The sequence below is a fragment of the Arachis hypogaea genome, chromosome 4, assembly GCF_003086295.3.
Source record: "Arachis hypogaea cultivar Tifrunner chromosome 4, arahy.Tifrunner.gnm2.J5K5, whole genome shotgun sequence".
In the NCBI taxonomy this organism is placed as follows: Eukaryota; Viridiplantae; Streptophyta; class Magnoliopsida; order Fabales; family Fabaceae; genus Arachis; species Arachis hypogaea.
Genome location: NC_092039.1, coordinates 10593573 through 10614644, shown reverse-complemented (window position 1 = coordinate 10614644; position 21072 = coordinate 10593573). Strand labels below are relative to the sequence as shown.

General features: G+C 32.3%; 4 protein-coding genes and 1 pseudogene across 6 annotated transcripts; 3 read left to right on the top strand and 2 right to left on the bottom strand.

The window, feature by feature from the left end:
- The first annotated feature begins 7325 nt into the window (after positions 1-7325).
- Positions 7326-9971, top strand: LOC112796238 (uncharacterized). Of its 2 annotated transcripts, none has more exons than XM_025838605.2 (6): positions 7326-7696; positions 8081-8233; positions 8512-8605; positions 8695-8777; positions 9201-9354; positions 9590-9971. In XM_025838605.2, the coding sequence occupies exons 1-6, from the start codon at positions 7544-7546 to the stop codon at positions 9823-9825; spliced, it is 873 nt and encodes a 290-aa protein (XP_025694390.1). In that variant the 5' UTR covers positions 7326-7543; the 3' UTR covers positions 9826-9971. The 2 variants fall into 2 exon arrangements, with proteins under 2 accessions (XP_025694390.1, XP_025694391.1); XM_025838606.3 differs by having other exon boundaries at positions 7396-7696; positions 8065-8233.
- Positions 9972-10433: 462 nt separating this feature from the next.
- On the top strand, positions 10434-16320 carry LOC112796237 (annexin D8-like). Its single transcript, XM_072235056.1, has 4 exons — positions 10434-10579; positions 13266-13521; positions 13649-13861; positions 16231-16320. The coding sequence occupies exons 2-4, from the start codon at positions 13321-13323 to the stop codon at positions 16294-16296; spliced, it is 480 nt and encodes a 159-aa protein (XP_072091157.1). The 5' UTR covers positions 10434-10579; positions 13266-13320; the 3' UTR covers positions 16297-16320.
- Positions 14354-15873, bottom strand: LOC114927548 (V-type proton ATPase catalytic subunit A-like; annotated as a pseudogene).
- Positions 16321-16576: 256 nt separating the features above from the next.
- On the bottom strand, positions 16577-17482 carry LOC112796236 (uncharacterized). The gene has a single exon (XM_025838604.3). It carries the CDS (start codon positions 17480-17482, stop codon positions 16844-16846), a length of 639 nt encoding a protein of 212 aa, XP_025694389.1. The 3' UTR covers positions 16577-16843.
- LOC112796235 (primase homolog protein) lies at positions 17474-21067 on the top strand. 2 transcript variants are annotated; one of them, XM_025838602.3, is made up of 11 exons: positions 17474-17615; positions 17702-17753; positions 17846-17926; positions 18124-18204; positions 18669-18749; positions 18943-19008; positions 19106-19219; positions 19434-19481; positions 19568-19653; positions 20115-20175; positions 20353-21067. In XM_025838602.3, exons 2-11 carry the CDS (start codon positions 17712-17714, stop codon positions 20434-20436), a joined length of 744 nt encoding a protein of 247 aa, XP_025694387.1. In that variant the 5' UTR covers positions 17474-17615; positions 17702-17711; the 3' UTR covers positions 20437-21067. The 2 variants fall into 2 exon arrangements, with proteins under 2 accessions (XP_025694387.1, XP_025694388.1); XM_025838603.3 differs by having other exon boundaries at positions 17533-17615; positions 17702-17748.
- The last annotated feature ends 5 nt before the right edge of the window (positions 21068-21072 follow it).

Here is a 21072-nt window from a genome sequence, read left to right as displayed (position 1 = left end):
ATTTCCTTCCTGTTTCTCTTTCAACACTTGCATGAAAATGTTTGAAGATACCGAGCACCTGGTCTTTAGATTTCAAAACAAAAGCCCACACTTTTCGAGAATAATCATCAATAAAAGTAACAAAATATGATGCACCACCTAGTGTCTTAGCATCCATAGTGCAAACATCAGTGTGAACTAAATCTAGAACATGTGATCTCCTATGAGGTCCAGAATTATGAAATGATACTCTAGCATGCTTTCCAACAAAACAATGAGTGCAAGTATTTAAAGTTGTACCTTTCACTGGAAGTGAGTGCTTCTTGGCCAAGATGCTTAGTCCTTTCTCGCTCAAGTGACCAAGACGTATATGCCACAAATCAGAAGAGGAATCATCAGCTACATTCACATCTTCTTTGCACAACTTTGCTTGCAACCGGTAGAGAGTAGTAAGACTATTGTCTTCTCTAGCAACAATGAGAGCCCCTTTGGTAATCTTGCATTTTTCACTACCAAAGGAAGTGCAATACCCCTCTTGATCCAATGCCTTCACTGAAATGAGATTGAACCGCATATCTGGTGCATGCCTAACATTCTTCAACTGCAACTTGCATCCCATATTAGTTTCAAGCCACATATCACCCATACCAATGATATCACACACTCCTTTATCTCCCAATTTGATCTTGCCAAAATTTCCAGTAGTATAGGAAGTGAAAAATTCACGCTTCGGAGTGACATGACATGAGGCACCAGAGTCCATAATCTAAGTGGAATCATCACAGACAAGATTCACATAATTTTCATCATATGTGATAAGAACATCTTCATAAACAATAGCAGCAGTTTCTTTATCACTATCTTTACCTTTGTCTTCATTTCTTCCCCTTGATTGTTCCCTTTTCAAGAACCTACAATACCTCTTGATATGCCCTGGCTTGCCACAATGGTGACAAATGAACTCCTTTCTTGGCTTGTACTTTCCTCTTGACTTGCTTCGACTCTCTGACCTATCAGAACTGTGAGGTTTTCTACTTTGACTTCTCCCCCGTGACTCTGAAACAAGTGCTTCTGATTGGGAGGAGGCATTAGTCAAACCTCGCTCTCTTCTTCTGGCTTCTTCATTCAACATACTCTCTTTAACCATTGCTAACGTCAACTTTCCTTTTGGAGCTGAGTTAGTCAGTGTCACAACCAGAACTTCCCAACTATCAGGCAAAGAGCTCAACAACAACAAGGCTTGCAACTCATCATTCAAAGTGATTTCATTATTTGTCAATTGGTTCACAGTCTCTTGAAAAATACTCAAGTGCTCCGGCATTGATTTACCTTCAACATACTTCATATTGACAAGCTTCCTAATCAAGAATGCTTTGTTTTGCACATTCTTTCTCTCATATAACTCCTTCAATTTGTTCCACATCTTCTCAGCATTCGTTTCGGTGTCAACATGTGGATACACACTAAGATCAAGCCATTGCCTCATCAAAGCAACTGCCTTCCGATTCAGCTTCTTCCATTCAGCATCGGATTTAGTACCTTTGGATTTATCTCCCTCCATAGGATCATACAAGTCCTTGCTATACAGCATATCTTCCATGAGGGTCTTCCAAATTGAATAATTTTGGGAATTCAATTTGACCATATTCGGTCCATGAGTATTTTCCTCCATTTAATCAGCACAGAAATAAACAACCAGGCTCTGATACCACTTTGTTGGGAAAACTCAACACAGGTTTAAACCAAGAACCTGTCTAACAGCGGAAGCACCAAAAAAAATAATTTTCCCACAACTTGTGCAATTAAATGGGCAACACCAAAGATACTCCAAGCAGCAAATATAATGGCAAAAAATTAAATAATCAGACACCAGAATTTTAACGTGGGAAAACCCCCAAAAGAGGGACAAAAAACCCACGGGACCTAGTCCAGAAAAATCTTCCACTATCAGAATAATGGGTACACAAACAGTCTTCCTGGTGACACTAGGGCATCTCAACAATCAACAAAATACATCACCAAAGCTGGTGGAATCAACATAAACCCTCCACAAAAGTGGGTATCTCAAATCAGGCAAAAGAGAAGGCAATACAACTAACAAGTTATATCCTAATGTTCATCTCTACACCAGGAATAACATACTAAAATTTCATAAGAAATGGAGCAAGTTTACCAAGTCAATGTGATCAAGGTTGGCATGCTCTTTTCCCCCAAATTTTCTCTTCTCTTCGACGCCGCTCTCTGTTTCTTTCTTCTTCTTTCAAAATGAAAGATCCAACTCACTCTCTCTCTCACACCGTGGCTTAGCCACTTTCTTTCTTTCTTTATTTTTTTTTTGTTTTAATATGTGTGTGGGCCCCACTTGAGATTGGGGACCCACCAACACTTGTGTCTAAAATGTGACATTTTATGCCTCAACTCAACACCTTCAACTGAAGCCACATATCTCCAATTCATAATGGAGACAACTTTTATTTTGCTCAAGCTAAGTTATTGGCTTTGGTCTTGTCAAATCCATGAACTTTATTAGTGAATTCCATTCTCACTCTCCTTACAAAATAATGAAGTCACTTCCCTAGACAAGCTGAGGAAAAATAAAATAAAATAAAATAAAGTCCAATTGGTGCTTTTGCAGATTAATGGGGTTACCTTCTCCTATTAATTGATTGACAAGTAAGAGCCATTATATATGTATTTCAAGGAATAATAATAATAATATATGGATCAGCTGCTAATAATCTCTTTTTTTGTGGGAGTAACTGTAGTTCATGATTTTGAAGAAAGAAATGAGAGTTGTCATCAATAGATGACTCAGATCATGGTGGATTTTATATTCATTATATATGCCCAAAAAAAATACATATTTAAGTTTTTTGTTAATCAAGTTCTACTAAGTTGTTGGTCTAAGTCTAATATAATAAAATCAGTTATAACTAGTATTATTATAAATTTTATTATTTAATTTGATTAGATTTAATTCATAAAAAAATAAATGTGTATGTGACATTATAAAAAAAATAATTTGGGTATTAATGGATATTAATTATTTTTTTATTAAATTCACAATATATTTTTATATTCTTTTATATAGAGATCAATTTATAAATCACTTATTCAAGTGACTTTTAAATTATAAATAAAAGTTGAATTTTTATTTTCATAAAATTGGAATTTATTTTTTTACCAATTATACTAATAATTATGAGAATAAGGTATTGTAGATAGAATCATTAAAATAGATTAAACCCATCAAATTGATCCGTTAATGCGTCTTAAAATAGATGAATTTTTTATTTCAAAATTAGACCTGTAGACATGAGCAATTAAATAAGTCATTTCGTTTAACCCTAATAAAATTGGACTAGCCTGTTAATTTTTTTCTTAAAAATACTATTTTTTAAAAGAAAAAACCCAAACCCAATAAAATAGACCGTACATGTAATTTTTTTTTTACCTAAAATAACGTATTTTGTGTTTTTTAAATAAAATTGTTATTTTTTTACCAAATAAATAAAAAATCTAATAAATGAGTCCATCTATTTAGCCCAACGAATTTTCATTAAGACAAACTTCATATTTATAGACTTATGAATATTTGATGTATAACTAATTAACCTAACATGATTATTAAAATGTTGGACCTAATTCAACTTTGATCCATTTAACAAACCTAATTTAATTAATTTTCTTTGTTGTGTATCAATCTTAATATGATTTGATATAAAATATACATTTTATTATTTAAATTAATTAATCAAATATATTTTAAAAAATAAAATCTACAAATAACAATACATACGTCAAATATATGTTGCTAAAATTTGTTAGTTTTGGTTAAATCTCTATTAGACTTGAGATGTTTTTTAAAATTATATTTTTTAAAAAATTATGAAAATATTTTAGATTAATTATTCCACGAAGAGGTTTCTTCTTATATGAAAGCAAGCGTATACCCATAAATACTGAAAGAATAGAAAACAAAATAATATTAATATTTTCTTTGGTAGACATACATTATTTGACTATTATTTTATAAGTTGTTGGTTGCCAATCATATCTGAGATATAGCATATAAAAAGGTATTAAATTTTCAAGTTCACATGGATTTGAATATTTATTTGAGTTTGAATCGCGGTACTAAATAATAAACTATAAGTAGAATTCGGCTTTTAATAAATATAATATTTAGTACATTGGATAATTTATTGTTTTATTTCTCTCTCAAATTGTTATAAAATCTGAATTTCAGAACCGAATTTTTTCATGATAATTGCTTCATTATAATAATATTTGATACGTCTGTTATAATTCAGAAAAAAAAAAAACCGAATTTTCATTGAATATAGCAATATATTTCATATTATGTAACTAATAATTCTAAAGTGAGTTTTATGGTGTTTTTGTTATGGTATTTAAATTGTCTAACTTCTCCTTTAAAATAAAAAATAAAATATTTAAAGTAAAAAATAAATCATGTAAAATTTATTATATTATTTATTTATCTTTTTTAATAACAGGTACAAAATGATAGACACCATACTATTCACCTAATTCTAAATGCCAATATCAGACTATTCGAAATGCCAATTTCATTATAATATTACTTTCTTTCTTTTGCTTCCCTCTCTAATCTTGTTGCCACAAAATAATTTTGGCTGAATTTTTTGTTGACAGATTGTTGAGTTTAAAAAGTTGGTTCTCTATTTAAATCAGAACTAATGTGGTGATAAATAACTTTTGAAGGCTAAAGTAGTCGCGATTATTTTTTAATTAACTAAGAGAATGCCAGAAATTTTTCGTGGGACTTATCAGTAATCAATATCTTAATATATTTAGAAAATTAATACGATAAATGACAAGTTTTTTTTTTTTTGTTGACTAGATAAATGATAAGTTGATAACTCTTTGAAGTATTAAAAATTTTAATTATAAGAGGCAAGGTTTTGTGCAAAATAAAAATAATTAGGCTTATATATTGCTTATCTCTTCAAACCTTGTTTAGGAGTGATGAAGGCAGTGAATGTAGAAATCTTTCCACCAACGATTCACTTAAAAATCTTTTGTAAAATGACAAGCTCGCGTTGAATCAAGTTAAACATCAATCGTTTCAAGATAAATGTAAAAAAAAAAAAAAATATTCTACTGAACCAACTTTTAATGAGTCAATATTTGTTAATTTTAAAATGAATAAAGTATATTTTTTATTCTTAAAATTTGACAAAAATTTTAAAAATATTTTTAAATTTTATTTTGTTTTAATTTTGTTCTAAAAATTTTTTATTTACATCAAATATATCTTCAATAGCTAAAATTTCAAAAAATTTAAAATCAATATAACAATAATACATAAAAATTGTGCTTGATTTGCTTGTATTGAGGGTTGTTCTTATGATGAAATTGTTAAATTTGTCTTAATTTTTTTAAAAAATTAGCCGTCAAGTGTATATTTGATGCAAATCGAAAACTTTTAGAACAAAATTAAAACAAAATAAAATTTAGGAATATTTTTAAAATTTTTATCAAGGATAAAAATTATACTTTACCCTTTTATTATTTAGATTTATAATTTAAAATTTAAAATTAGAAATTTATGATTTAAAATTTAGATTTAAGATAAACAAAAATAATTTTTAAAAAATTTACTTGACTTTAGCTCAAAAAAATTAATTACCCATTACTCAAAAAAAAAATTTATGTATCATCGATTATCGTGTATACACTAATTTGATATGATGATTCAAGACTAATTTGATTTTAATTCAAACTCCACTTTAATTTGAGTACCCTTCTCTTTGTGTGGACTTGAAGTTATACATATACTTGGTGGCCATCGTCATCATTAATCATGTGTTAGATTATGAGAAGAAGAGCATATTTTTGGGTGGAGAATTTCAAAGATCAATAATGAAAAGGGAAAGGCATTTTTCACTTTTAAAGTAATATAGTTCCTTAATATTTTTTATATAGCCAAAAAAAGAAGAGGAAAATTTTATAGTAGGTTATCTCTTTTATTTTTGTTTGGAAATTTCTCATATCTTTTCATATAATGAAAATTTTATTTCTTCAACTTCAAACTTATAAGAGAGATATAGTGCGCATATGAAACATTGACTTACAAAAGAGATGTAAACACCACATTTTATCTAAAATTTTAAGTGAACAGGACATAAAAAAATTATTTAATTATTGTCTACCAATAGGAGTAATAAATATTTTTTAGAATAAATAGCTATTTTCTATCGTAAAATATTTAGACATTAACAAAATTAATCATAAAAAATTAAAATTAAAGTTATCTTTATATAAAATAAAAAAATTTTGACAAAAATAACATATAGTTAAATTTTTGTTGATAATTATGTAAATACCTCTCCCCTATCTTAAATCGATTCATCCCTTTCTCTCTCTACAATTATTATCCTACCATACTTCCTCCAAAAAGCTTCTGAGATTAGCGTCATCGAAAACGAAGCGATTCTCAACGAAGATAGAGTTGGGGACATTGGCATTGAAGAGGTGAAAGAACTTGTCGGAATTGTGTTTCGATTTGAGTTTGTCGAGGGTAGGGCCAGCAAAGATTTTGATGAAGAAGTGGCGGTGGTTGATTCAGAGATAGTTGTAATGGCCAAAAGCGGTGGTGGCTACAGTAGAAAATAAATGACAGAATTTACGGATAAATCGTAAAGAGAAAAAGTAGATGAATCAATTTAGGGTAGAAAGAAATATTTATGCAATTATTAATAAAAATTTAACGATTGGTTATTTTTATCGAATAAAATTTATCTTATATACATATAATTTTAGTTTTAATTTTTTATGGTCAATTTTATCGGTGTCTAAATATTTTATAATTAAAAAATAATTATTTACTCTATTTTCTATATATACCTATGTAAATAATTCTCAACAAATTAACACTGCAAAAAATAAATGAAAGAAACAGCATAATTCATCAATTCTTATATATACTAAAAGTTCCCATAACCTTATTTGGGAAGATACTTTCATCTGTTGAAAATTGGTTAATTAATCCTTTTAATTTTGGACAAAAGAAATCAATCTTCCATTTTTTTTTTTAAGGTATTAATCAATCTTCAGCTTTATTAAATTGGATTTTAGTTATGGACCAAGCTAAAGAAAGGACCCAAATTCTGAAAGTATGTTTATTGGGTTGGGTCAAACAAAAAGATCAGAAAGTAAATGGAAAAGTTTGATCCAATCTCTATAAATGTGTCCAAAATTAAAAAATACATATTTTAGACATTTAGTTAAGGTAGAAAAAAAAGGGACGATATCTCAAATTAATTTGTATATTATCAAATTATTTGATACTAAATTATAAAGATAAATTAGATTGTAAAAATAAGAGATTAATTTATTTTTCTATTTTACTAAAACTTAATTTGTTTATTTAATATTCTAAAGTATTAGAGACCCATTACAACAACACATGCATTACTGATTCTAACGACGTTGCCATGTTCCATGAGAAAGTGAACAACAATTTTCATGGTTATTAACAAGCCACGCTTCTTCAACATTTTTCAGTTCAAGCTTTGATTTGATGCAGTTGTCGACCCAGAACTCTTTCATGGCATCGTCACGCGCCACGCGAGTCTTATCACTCACCCGAAGGCCCTTTTCTTCTTCTTCTCTAAAATTTGATGCTGGGGTTTCCATGGTTCAGGGAGCTTCCAGAGGAATCGGCCTTGAATTTGTGAGTTCTTTACTCTTTCTACATTCCCCATTTTCTCAAAATTTTACCTTTTTTATGATCTTACTATTTTGCTCCCTTTATGTTATTGATAATTCTGTTCTTATAATACTGTGTTGCTATTTAAATCATAGTTTTAGTATTACTTGTAAGAATTGGAGTTGTTTTACTTTTACCATATGTATAAGAGTTCTGGGTTTAGAAATTGTTTTTGTATCAATTGCTCCCATTGATTTGTTCTTTGCTTTTGGATCAATTCGGCAATTTCAGCATGAGAGAATTGCCCTATTTCTTTGGAATAGACAAGTCCTTCCACAATTCTCAGCTTTTTCAGGTGAATAATCTTGGGTGCATAGTAACACTGCTTTCAGTTTCTGTCTTGTACAGGTAAAACAGCTGCTAGAGAAAAATGATAAAGGGCATGTTGTTGCTACTTGCCGAAATCCTGATGCTTCAACAGGTCTTGCGCACCTCAAACATCAATTTCCTGATCGTCTCAAACTTTTGCCCTTGGATTTGACTCTTGAAACTTCAATTCAGGTCATACGCATGCATATGGAACATTCCACATATCCATCCTAATCTATCATCACTAGAAAATTATTAAATCTACTTACCTTTCCCCTTAGTCCAACCTTAATGGATTAGGCTGGCATCTGGTATGTGATGGAATTTTCAGTTCCCCTATAAGCCTACTTGCTGACGAAATTATCGAATTCATATCATCTTTTAGGCACTACGGTGGCTCACTTCTAAATCTAACTAATTCCAAAACAGAATAAGTTGCTAAGCTTTGTGTTTCATTCATACTATTTCAGGCATCTGCATCGTCAGTTAAAGAGACATACGGCCATCTAAACCTTCTCGTTAATGCGTCTGGCATTCTTTCCATACCTCAAGTATTACAACCAGGTAATGGTTTTTGTTTCATTCTTTGGTATTGGACTTGAAATGGAAGCTTCCTTTTGTAGTCTCAGGCAAAAGCTGATTTTATAATACAGAGACATCACTCAACAAATTGGAAAAATCAGCCTTGATGCTTACGTATGAGATCAACGCAGTCGGTCCTATCTTAGTTATCAAGGTAACAAAGACATAGTTACATTTATCTGCATGCGATTACATTACTAGTGGCTTTGAGAGAGCATCTTTGTTCAAGATCATTGATAAGGACCTTTGGAGAACCACACCACAAAAGCTAGCTATTATGTTGGAGAGTTCTGTCCAAGGCCTTAATAGACAATTAAAAGTTTAACACTCATTCTTGTTCAATGTAATCCAAATTGACATGGATCAAGCAACACCATAGTGTTCTGTTTATCATGGGAGGATTTCTTTTCATAGATTCATCAAGGCCATTTAAGAAATAAAGATTTGAACTATTTCATCCAATGACAGCAATCATTATTTCTGTCTAGTCCTGTATTCTATTTATTTCTTTCCATTATTCAGTTTTATGAACATATATTCTGAAATATGCTATTATTCTTTGAATTTAAAAAATCAGCACATGTGGCCTCTTCTAAAAGTTGGAGGTGGCTTTGGCACTGAAAGAAGTACTGCAGTGGTGGCCAGTTTGAGTGCAAGGGTTGGATCTATTGGGGACAATCATCTTGGTGGTTGGCACTCGTATCGATCTTCAAAGACTGCACTCAATCAATGTAAGACTTCTACTTTTTAATTTTTTTTTTAAATTCTTAAATGATCATTGTCATGGGATTTTCAATATGATAACTCTCTTAGTCTCATCATGCGTGTATGTTAAGATTCTACACAGATGTAGCAGATGAGTTGCTAGTTGTAGCTCTTGTTTTTCAGTACCCTTAAAAGTTGAATTTGAAATTTCCAAAACTGTTTGAATGGCAACCTTGATGAACTTCATATTTCTGTTGGCAGTGTCGAAGACGGCTGCGGTTGAATTTGCAAGAAAAAAGGATCCAATTGTCTGCATTTTGCTGCATCCTGGCACAGTTGACACCGATCTCTCGAAGCCATTTCAGAAGAATGTTCCAAAAGAGAAGCTCTTCAGCAAAGAGTTCTCAGTGCAAAAGCTGCTAAGCATCATTGACAATGTCAAGAGTAATGACAATGGCAAGTTCTTTGCTTGGGATGGCCAAGAAATTCCTTGGTAACCCATATCAAATTTTTTTTTTAAAGATTTATTTAAGTATAAGATGTAATAATGATATCAGTGACTAGTGTTGAATTCATTGATTCATTGATTATTCCTGAACATATGCTTTTGGTGAATATCAATAACACTCTTCTTGTTTCACAATCGTATAATGCACTTGGTTCATTGTTTCACTACATTAACATTGTTTAATGCTAATTCCGTTATCATTATTTATTAAAAAAAAAACTTCCCTTTGGAGTAACATTTGCTTCGGTAATTTCTTAATTGAATGAGAAGATAAAACCTTAACATGTCCGGTTATTAAGAATGTTGCTTTAATATTCTGAAACAGCTTTATAGCTTTCTCTCCTATAAAATGAAGAAATGGGAACTTAACCATTTCACACAAATCTTGGCACTGAACAAAGATAAGAAACAAATCAAATGGCTACTCTTGTTGTTCCCAAAGATTCTTCTCCAATTGAAGATGCTGAAACAATCAAGAGGGCATGCAAAGGTTTCATCATTCTGCAATTCTGTTCTTTCAAAATATCAATTGTTGCAAAATACATATAAATCTAATAATTATTACCATGCTTATTTTATTTTGTATAATATATATAGGATTAGGGACTGATGAGAGAGCCCTGATATCCATATTAGCACATCGAAATGAAGCACAAAGAAAACTTCTTCGGCAGGCTTATTTAGATCTTTATCACCAAGATCTTATCCAACAACTTAAATGTGAAGTTTCAGGAAAATTTGAGGTAATACAATCTTACACTTTGTAATAAGAATCAACCTTAAATTTTCTTGCCAAAATTAAAGGTAATGTCGTCTATACTTCTATACCTATATTATATATAATGATAGTAAAGGATCTAAAATATCGTTCATTATATTTAATTTATAGATTTTTTTTTTAACTATTTTCAAGATTTAAACCCAAAATCTCTTTGTTAAATTATTACTTTCCATCTCTTCATTGCTATTTTTTTTTTTCAGAGCTGCTACATATCCATATAACCATATAGGCCCAAACCCAGATTATTTCAAGTGCATTAAATGCTAAGTGAGAAACACGCGCCACACAAAAAACCTCTCGTTTTCTCACTCTCGTTTTCTCATTCGCGCTTCATTATGAACGAACGTTACATCTTCAACATGAAGCCAATATCCCAAAAAACTCACTCTCTTCGAATCTCTCTAAACATCACTCAAACTTCAATCACATTCTTTGCGGAAACCACTGCTGCAAACGAATCGGAAGAAGATTTCGCAAGTAACAACCAGAAACAAACAAAAATAGCAACAAAGACTACAAAAGGTATGAGAAAACTACTGTTCACTCAAAATCTTGCAATGTCGTGTTTTCCTTAGTTTTATTTCAGTTTTACTGGTTTAATTTGCTTCGTTTAGTGAATTGAACTATTGTGAATGATTTTTACAGTATAACTAGGGCTTTAAGATATAGTTGCTTGTTCTTATTGGTTTGGATAGTTTAATTAGAGCTCTGTTAGTATCTTCAGTACTTATTTTTCATTGAAAAACACTATTCTTGTTGATTAAAAATTGATAATGAAGGATTAACCACATGAACGTATTTCAGTTCGGTGGTCTTTGTGATTTTAGTTCTGTGCATTAAGGATTTTCGGTTCGTGGTTTGTTGATGTATTGAATGAGTTTTGTTTAAAAAAATTCACATTAGAGACAAGTCTTTCACTTTGATAATCCATACTACTGTAATAGTATTTTTGTTGATTGAAAGTTGATCATCATTTATTAACCAGATGAACATTTTTCGGTTTGGTAACCTTTTTCATTTTTATGTTCATCTGGTTAATAAAAAAGGTTACCGAACTGAAAAATGTTCATCTGGTTAATAAATGATGATCAACTTTCAATCAACAAAAATACTATTACAGTAGTATGGGTTATCAAAGTGAAAGACTTGTCACTAATGTGAATTTTTTTTAAACAAAACTCATTCAATACATCAACAAACCACCGAACCGAAAATCCTTCATGCACAGAACCAAAATCACAAAGGCCACCGAACCGAAATACATTCATGTGGTTAATCCTTCATTATCAATTTTCAATCAACAAAAATAGTGTTCTTCAATGAAAAATAAGTACTGAAGATACTAACAGAGCTCTAATTAAACTATCCAAACCAATAAGAACAAGCAACTATATCTTAAAGCCCTAGTTATAATGTAAAAATCATTCACAATAGTTTAATCCACTAAACGAAGCAAATCAAACTAGTTAAAACTGAAATGAAACTAAGGGAAACGCGACATTGCAAGATTTTGAGTGAACAATAGTTTTCTCATACCTTTTGTAGTCTTTGTTGCTGTTTTCGTTTGTTTTTGGTTGTTGCTTGCGAAATTTTCTTCCGATTCGTACCGCAAAGAATATGATTGAAGTTTGAGTGATGTTCAGAGAGATTCGAAGAGAGTGAGTTTTTTGGGGTATTGGCTTCATGTTGAAGATGTAACGTTCGTTCATAATGAAGCGCGAATGAGAAAACGAGAGTGAAAAAACGAGAGGTTTTTTGTGTGGCGCGTGTTTCTCACTTAGCATTTAATGCACTTGAAATAATTTGGGTTTGGGCCTATATAGTTATATGATTATATGGATGTGTAGCAGCCTGATAATCTTAATGTTAACTCATTCTTCAATAATTACTAATCCATTTTTTTTGATAATTTGGTTATATTAAAAAAATAAACTATATCAGATAATAAATAAGGGTGTGTTTGGTTAAGTGTTAAAAACACAAGAAGCACGTTCAATCTTTTTAAACGCCATAATTTTTTGTTTAGCAAATTTATTTTTCTCTAAATGCAAGCATCAATTTATATTATTGTATTTTTAATAGAATTTCTAGTATTTATTATTCATATAAATTTTTTAATCATTTTGATTGATGTATATTTTTTTTTATAGAATTTTATTATTATTTTATTCAACTTTGTATAATTTTGTATAATTTTTACTATGCCGTTTGTAAATTAATATATATTTTATTTATTATTGTTATTTTTTAGAATATAAGTTATTGATTTTAGTAGAAAAATTCATTAAATACAAAAAAAAAGTACTAAAGAAGAATACTAAAAAATTATGACTTAAAAAAGTACTAAATTTCGACATATAAATTTAAGTTGTTTTCAAAAAGAATATAGTTAAATAATGTTAAAATAATATGATTTTAAATGATATAAATTCATGTCTTTTTTTAATAATTTTTATTTAAACATAATTTTGAATAATGAAATCCAAACAACATTTATTTTACTATAATCCACTTGATATAAAATTACCAAATATAAATTACGTTAACACCGACTTACTTTTTATTAAAATGAAATTTATAAAATCAATTGATACAAACTCCCATTTGCAATCTTTAATCCAAACACACACTAAAAGAATTTACCACAGGGTAATTTGAGCTGAGTTCAAAGTTTGTAAGCAGAGAGGTTTATGCTATTGGATAATGGAACCAGCTGAAAGAGATGCTGCATATGCTAAAGAAGCATTGGAGAAAGCAACACCAAATTATTATAAAATAATTATTGAAATTGGTTGCACTAGAACTTCAGAAGAGCTTTTGGCTATAAAGCGTTCATGCCAGTTTCTATACAAACACTCTCTTGAAGAAGATGTGGCCTCTCACACATTTGGTGACATTAGGAGAGTATGTGGACTACTATTCTTTATCTTGAATATGAATATAAATATTTAAAGCCATTCACCTTTTTGTGTTCTTTTTTTACACTAACAATTATGATCCAAATTATGAGGTCTATGATTTTTTCATGCAGTTGTTGGTTGCAATAGTAAGCACTTACAGGTATGAGGGACATGTGATTGATGAGAGTGGGGGTATTTTAGAAGCAAATATTATTCATCAGATAATTGAAAAGAAGGATTTTAGCAATGATGAAATCATTAGAATCTTAAGCACAAGAAGTAAGAAGCAGCTGTGTGTCACTTTCAATTCCTTTAGGAACATTTATGGCTCAACAATCACCAAGGTAATGTTAGCTTTAGTTGTTATTCTGTTCTTCAAACATAGCACAAGGAAAATAATTTAGAATATGTGGGGTTTGACACAAAAACAATGGTGACAAGGACACAAAATTACATTATTTTTTTAAATGGATCTTATATTGGTGTATTGCACAAATGTGAACTAGAAAGGTGAAATATTAATATTATAGATCAGGACATTTCGGTGAGGCGAAAAAAACTTTTTGATGGGAATAAAAAGAGAACACAATTTTGATCAACTCTTTTTCACAGAAGTGTTACTCTGTGTGTTAAATCCATAGTGATCCACATTTACCCGCAGTCACAGCCGCTTCATTCTCAAAAATAATTTGATTCACCTAAATACATACAGAAAGAACAAGCATCATCTCTTATTATCAATAAATAACGGGGGGACATGATTACAGCTGCACAAGCAACTAGACGAAAAGCCAAACCAGCACCAGGAAAGAGATATGAAATGAACGAATCTAAGAGTAGAGTGCGAGAAAATTCATGACATTGCTGACACTGGATCTTGATTCCTCTTATAGAACTATCCTCGAGCAAGGCTGATAATCTTCAATCATTAGTGAGGTCCTCATGTAATTTCTTAAATTTGTCAATCAAAGCAGCTTCACCTTCTGCTGGAAGAGAATTAGATCTCTAATTTCTATGTCAAAATAAGTCATGTAGTGCAGTTCTAAAATTGCTGATAGAAGAGATCTCCCAATTGATGCTTGATAACAGTGTAGGTGATCTTTTGACCATCTGTACCAGCTCCCTGTAGTCAGCACCATGTAAACAAAATACTCTAGCTGACTTAGGAACAAGAATGCATAACACAATGAATGAACAATTTTATGGGGGAGGGTGGCACGAGAGATTAAATGTGGTTTCAAATCATGCCAACATTTACATGGATAATGTTGCGCATCATCCAAACAGACTTGTAGAAGGGACAGAATTTGTCATATCTATCACAGCCAAACAAGAGGTAGCAATATAAGATAAGAAACACATAATAATACATGTCAAAGAATTTAGCCAATTAGAAAGGAACTTACGGTGTCTCAGAAGTTTTGCAGTTTCTAAGGTGATCTTATCCACTTCAGCTAAAGCATCCTTGCCTACAAGCTGGAGCAATGATTTGCATCAAATGACCCAATTTAGTTTACAACTTACAGAACAAATACATAGACATCCTCTCAGATTTTGTCAAGAAATGCAAAGCAATGCCATATCATGGTGTTAAAGATAAACTTATCAGACTATTCCTTAGGTTGAAGATAATTTGCAACATCTAGGAGTTTGAGATGCTATACTTCTTAACAGTCTGTTCTCATGTAACTTAAATATACCTTCTCTATCCCCAAAATAGTTTAATAATTCTATCCTGTATAGGAGAGAACAGGGACAACTCTTTAACCTATAACCAAGATGATATTAGAACCAATAAAGGTGTACCTGAACAATTTCATTCAGGTCATCTTCTCTTTGCAGTACTTCACCAGCCTTTGATAAAATCTGGATCGAATTGCTCATAAAAGGATTCAAGTGCCTGAAGGTACAAAATATAAATTAATATAATTGTACAATCATGCGAGGGAGTATAAGCATACAAATGAAGGAACTTTAAAGGGAGAATATGAATTACAAAGCAAACAAATGTAGGGCATACCGTTGAGTACTTTGAATAGGAAATAAGCCAGTTCACACAGGGAAAGTGCTTTCTTTGAGCAAGCTTTTTGTCCAATCCGCAGAAAACCTGCAAGATAAGCTACCAACAGATCATATATAATAAGTATTGAACAATACTGAGAGTTGCAGATGTCACAGGATCTGAAAAATCTCCTCCGGGTGGAGAAAAAGCACCAGCAATTGTGACACTACCTGTTTGTTCAGGACCTCCAAGGCATTTTACTTTTCCAGAACGTTCATAGAAAGAGGCTAAACGTGCAGCAAGGTAAGCAGGATATCCACTGTCAGCAGGCATTTCTGCCTGTGGAAGACAACATGAACATCAAGATATGTGCACCTTTTGCTTAATGATACATAACTTGTCTGTTATACGCTACTCAAGAAAGATGATCCCACCATAAATCACACTGTGAGAACTATTTTATGGTATATACTATATACACTATGGCTCTTCCATATCTAAATTTTTCAGTCCACACAATTAATCAATTATAATAGACAAAGCTTCAAATGAGAGTAGAATGAGGATATAATGGAAATGCAATTTCATTAACACATCGAAATACTATGCTGAGGTTCAGTATAAATTATTATATAGGAGTGATTGGATAACCTTATTATTTGAATTTGTATTATGAAGTTAATACAATGGTGTGTCATTTGGTAATTGTAGGGATTAGTAGCCAGTCCAAGTGATGAATACTTAGATGCAGTGAGAACAACTATTCGTTGCATTTAGTACCCCCAAAGATACTTTGCCAAGGTAATTACTAAACTCACTAATTAATTACTTTATTTAGGTGTTACGCAATGCCAAGAATGAGTTGGGAATTGATGATGATGGTGTTAGCCGAGTTATAATCACCCGTGCAGAGGAGGATCTAAAAGAAATCAAGGATCTCTATTTTAAGAGGAATAATGTCACCCTTTAAGATTTTGTAACTAACAACATATCAGCAGATGGAGATTACAAGAATTTTCTTCTTGCTTTGTTATGAAGTAATTTCTAACAACACAGATTATCATCTAGGACCAGCTTTAATATTGAGAAACAAAATTTCTGATATGTTTCAGAAATTAATAACAACAATAATGCTATAAAAACTTAGACCACAGTTGGTTCATGTTTCTTTTTACTGTTATAGAGAAAATTATTCATAATCATTCTAAGTCCTTATTATGTTCATATAACTTTTGTATTTGAGAACTAAAAAACACATTATCATCACATTTCAATGAAAATGAAGCAATGATTCTACAACCAAAAAAAAAAAAAGAATCGGGAATCAATCCAATACAACAGTGGCACCCAAATCTTTGAGCTTCTGGAGAATGGGATCAGCTTCGTCCTTTGTGAGACCCTTCTTCAAGACGCAAGGAACCTTCTCGACCAAATCCTTTGCTTCCTTAAGCCCCAAATCGGTGAAAGCCCTAACTTCCTTTATGATCTTTATCTTCGATGCGGCGTCGTATTTCTCCAGCTTTATATCGAACACTGTCTTCTCCTCTGCCGCCGCTCCCGCACTAGCATCCGGCCCCGCACCACCAGCACCTGATGCTGGGCCAACTGGGCCGAGATCCGCGGCTGGGCCAGCGAATCGGTCGAGGCCCAATTTGAGCCTCCAGAGGACGGAGAAGTCGTGGCGCTCGAGCCTGTCGAGGAGGAGGAGATCGTCGGCGATGCGCTCCAGCTTCTGGGAGCGTGTCTCCGTGGAGACGTGGCGGCGCGTGGAGATGACGGAGGAGGAAGGTTTGGGGCGGAGAGTGAAGAGCCTTCTGAGGGACCTCAAGCTGTGTGACATCTTCACCGAGGCTTTTGGGGTTTGGAGGCTCAACGGAAACAAACAAGGTGGCATTGAATGAGGGAAGGTGTGGGAACTAGGGTGAACCTGGGCTATTTTGGGCTTTTCAGACCAGCCCAACATGCCCAACCTTTTTTTGTATGTGTTGATTTGTCGATGGGGTTTCTTAGTCTTGTTTGTTTTGGATATCTGTGCTATCGTGCAAAGGTGGGAAACTAAAGGAGAGGAGTTTGTCTTTTCACATCATCCCTGATTGGTAAAAAAATTTGCTTCTACTTGCTTTCTTAGTTCTTATGTGATTTTGGTAACATGTTATGATAGAAACTTCTTTTGATGGTGTAGTGAATTCGCAATGTGGAGGTGTTTTCGAGCTAAATGCGGCTGGGCTGGTCGGGTAACATGTCATGGCTATATGAATTTTTGTGTCATGTCAAACATAAAAATTCTAATAGGGTGACATGTTACTTCATGGTTATTTGGTTGTAGGTTTTTGCAAAGGACAGCAACTTGCACGGTTATGGACAAATGACTGAAGAGAGCTTAGGATTGGAACCACTTGGTCCCAAGGTATTCGAAAATTTCTTCTTCTTAATTAGTACTTAAATGCAGAGGCAAGAATGTGAAACTATTGTCTTGAATTGGAAAAATTGTATGCCTTTGTTAAAGCCAATTTCTCAATGTCGATTTCCATATGGTGTTGATATATTGCAAAGTGCTAGTCACACTATTTGCTTATGTACTGACTTCGCTTTTCCAATTTTTAGCTGATTGCATACTTTAAGGAGAGACAAATATCCGAAAAAACGCTAAGCAGAAATGCTGTCAGGCAAATGTCTGAGAGTAAGGTATTTCAAACAGTGCAATTATAACTTTATAAGGTCTCCATTTTATTTTTCTTATGATTATAAACTTTTGTTCTTATTGATTGCTACTTGCTAGAAAAATAGAACCAAGATATCTGATTGGTGTGTGTTATACTATATTCTTATATTTTCTTACGGCTATGTTTTTGGTGGCTATGTAGCATTTGGGGTGGCATAATGATATTTTATGACCCTTGTGATGTTTAAAAACAACAACGATAAACTGATGATGGATAAAATCTTGATGCATTGCCATACTGGAAGAGATTATGAATCTTTCTATTTGAATAAAAAAGTGGCACTGTGGGTATTTTTTTCTTTATTCATAGAATTCAAACTTCTAAATTTAGTCTTATTGGGTCCGTTATCATGAAGTGGATCAAATTTCATAACTAGTAGTACTGTTATTGAAAATAGTTATTCATTGTGCATCTGAAATTATGCAGGAAATCATTGCTTTTACTTATAAACAGAATGGATTGCTTGTTGGTTGCAAGTTTAGAACAATGGAGAAAAGATTTTGGCAGGTTAAGTTTTCCATTGTTGAACTTTGTTGGGGTGTTAATGTTGTGCTTTAAACTTGAGATAGCTTGTATAATTGTAACTAAACCAATAATACAACATAGATATGCAAGTTCATCTAATAAAAATAATTGATCCAATAAGTTTTGTGTACTTGTTGATATAAAATATAATGTTGATGCTAAATTGGATGCTCAGGTAAAAGGCACTGAGAAGATGCTGTATGGAATTGATGACATTAATCATGCCTCTGAAGTCATCATTGTAAATTCTATTCACTTATGTTTCCATATCCTTATCTTCAAATGAAAACTTAAAAAGAGGTGAATTGAAGACATTCTAACATTGAGTATGCGAACAGGTTGAGGGGGAAATTGATAAGCTTTCACTTGAGGAGGCTGGCTTCCAGAATTGTGTCAGTGTTCCAGGGGGTGCACCTGGAAAAGTTTCAAAAGATTTACCACCAATAGAAAAGGTTCTTGAAATTCATTACTCATAAAGTTTATTTGATTATGCACAAGAGCATGAAATGAAATTGCATCATTAATTCTTTTCCTGTTGATATTTGAAAAACTTATCTGTCATTCTAAATAACCCATTTGAGGTATATTGACAAAGTGAAAAACTTACATGAAGGTCATATTTTCTCTAATCTTTTGATTTGTGCATGCATGTCTTTATGAAGTCAGGATACTGCATATCAGTACCTGTGGAACTGCAAAGAGTACTTTGACAAGGTAACATATTTGCTGTCATCTTTGAGTTCAATCTTTCTAAAGCAGAAGTGAACGATTTAGTAGCTTGGCTTTTTCTCTGCTCTTAGGTAGTTCGCATCATCCTGGCAACTGACAATGATCCACCAGGTCGAGCTTTAGCAGATGAGCTGGCAAAGCACCTTGGGCAAGAAAGGTCAGGACAGTCATTATTTTGTTACTTTAGAATTAGATATGCATGTAGTTTGTTGCACACGTAGTTGCACCTATCAGCTTGATGATCACGACACACAATTATTAAGAGCAATTCAAAAACTCAACACAGTAGGTGTAATTTGATTTCATGCCTGCCTAGTTGTTGTTTATATAGTACATTGATTCTCAAAATTTCAAGTATATAAAAAGTATAGCAAGTGATTTTGAATTAACAAGAAATTTTCTTGAAATAATCTATAGCACATGAGCTTCTAATCCAACGACTCTGTGTATTTTTTTTTAATTCTTAACTTATACTTAAATTGATTTTATTGGATTCAATGATAAGTTATGTATTCTTTTTTATTGCGAGTACAACACTTACATTTGCTTTTATTACTAATTGCTCCATGTACTTTTTGCATATTACTAATTGTTTTCTTTTTTGTTTGTGGATATCAGGTGTTGGCAAGTACATTGGCCAAAGAAAGATGATACCAACTGTTTCAAAGATGCAAATGAGGTATAACCCTGGATGTTCGTACCTTATCCTTTAAAAAATTATAAAATGTTAGTTGACAATTTCATATCTATGCGTAGATTGGTATTTTCTTGATTTCTTCTTGTGTAAGACATTAATTTTCTTTGGAAAATATTCTTCTTTGCGATGTAATTATTCAATTGTGGTTTACTGGAACAGGTTCTCAAGTACATGGGAGCTGATACTTTGAAGAGAATAGTTGAAAATGCAGAGCCATATACAATTGCACACTATAGGTATTAGGAACACACATGATCAAAGATTGTATAATTAAAAATGTGAAATGAAGAAAATATTTGCTGGAAGGGTCTTAGCAGGAACAGAAAGGCTCTTATCTTGGCAAAAAAAAACTCAGTTAGAAATGATAGTTTGAATCTTACACAAGCAGTGAAATCCAGAGGAGCTATCTTAGAAGACATTTGGACGCTGTTTGATGTGGAATAACATGGGTGCCAAGAGAGGGTAAAAAAGGAAATGCAGAGTTTAAATCATCCCCCAGCATTCCAGCAAGACTTTTGAGCAGCAGAGTAAGCGATACCCGAAAACCACTTTTGAAGCCTGTACTCAAAGGGGTCCAGGAACAATGGTACAACCAGGTGGTTTCAGGTCTCACGCGCAGGTGGAGAGGGAAACGTAGTTGGGGCTTGGAGTTTCTGTTTTTGAGTCTGGGTTAGGTTTTTGGCCCGGTCCAAAGATATGACAAATCATGAATAATTTGACTGAGATACTGTAAAATATTTGAGATCCCAAAGTAACTTTGACTGCAAATTGGGTTTTGCTCACCAATAACTGAGATGCTGTGTAAAACATTTGAGATCCCAAAGTGCAATGCTAAAGAATCAAATATAGTTAATCAGATTGTCACTTAACACTAATCAC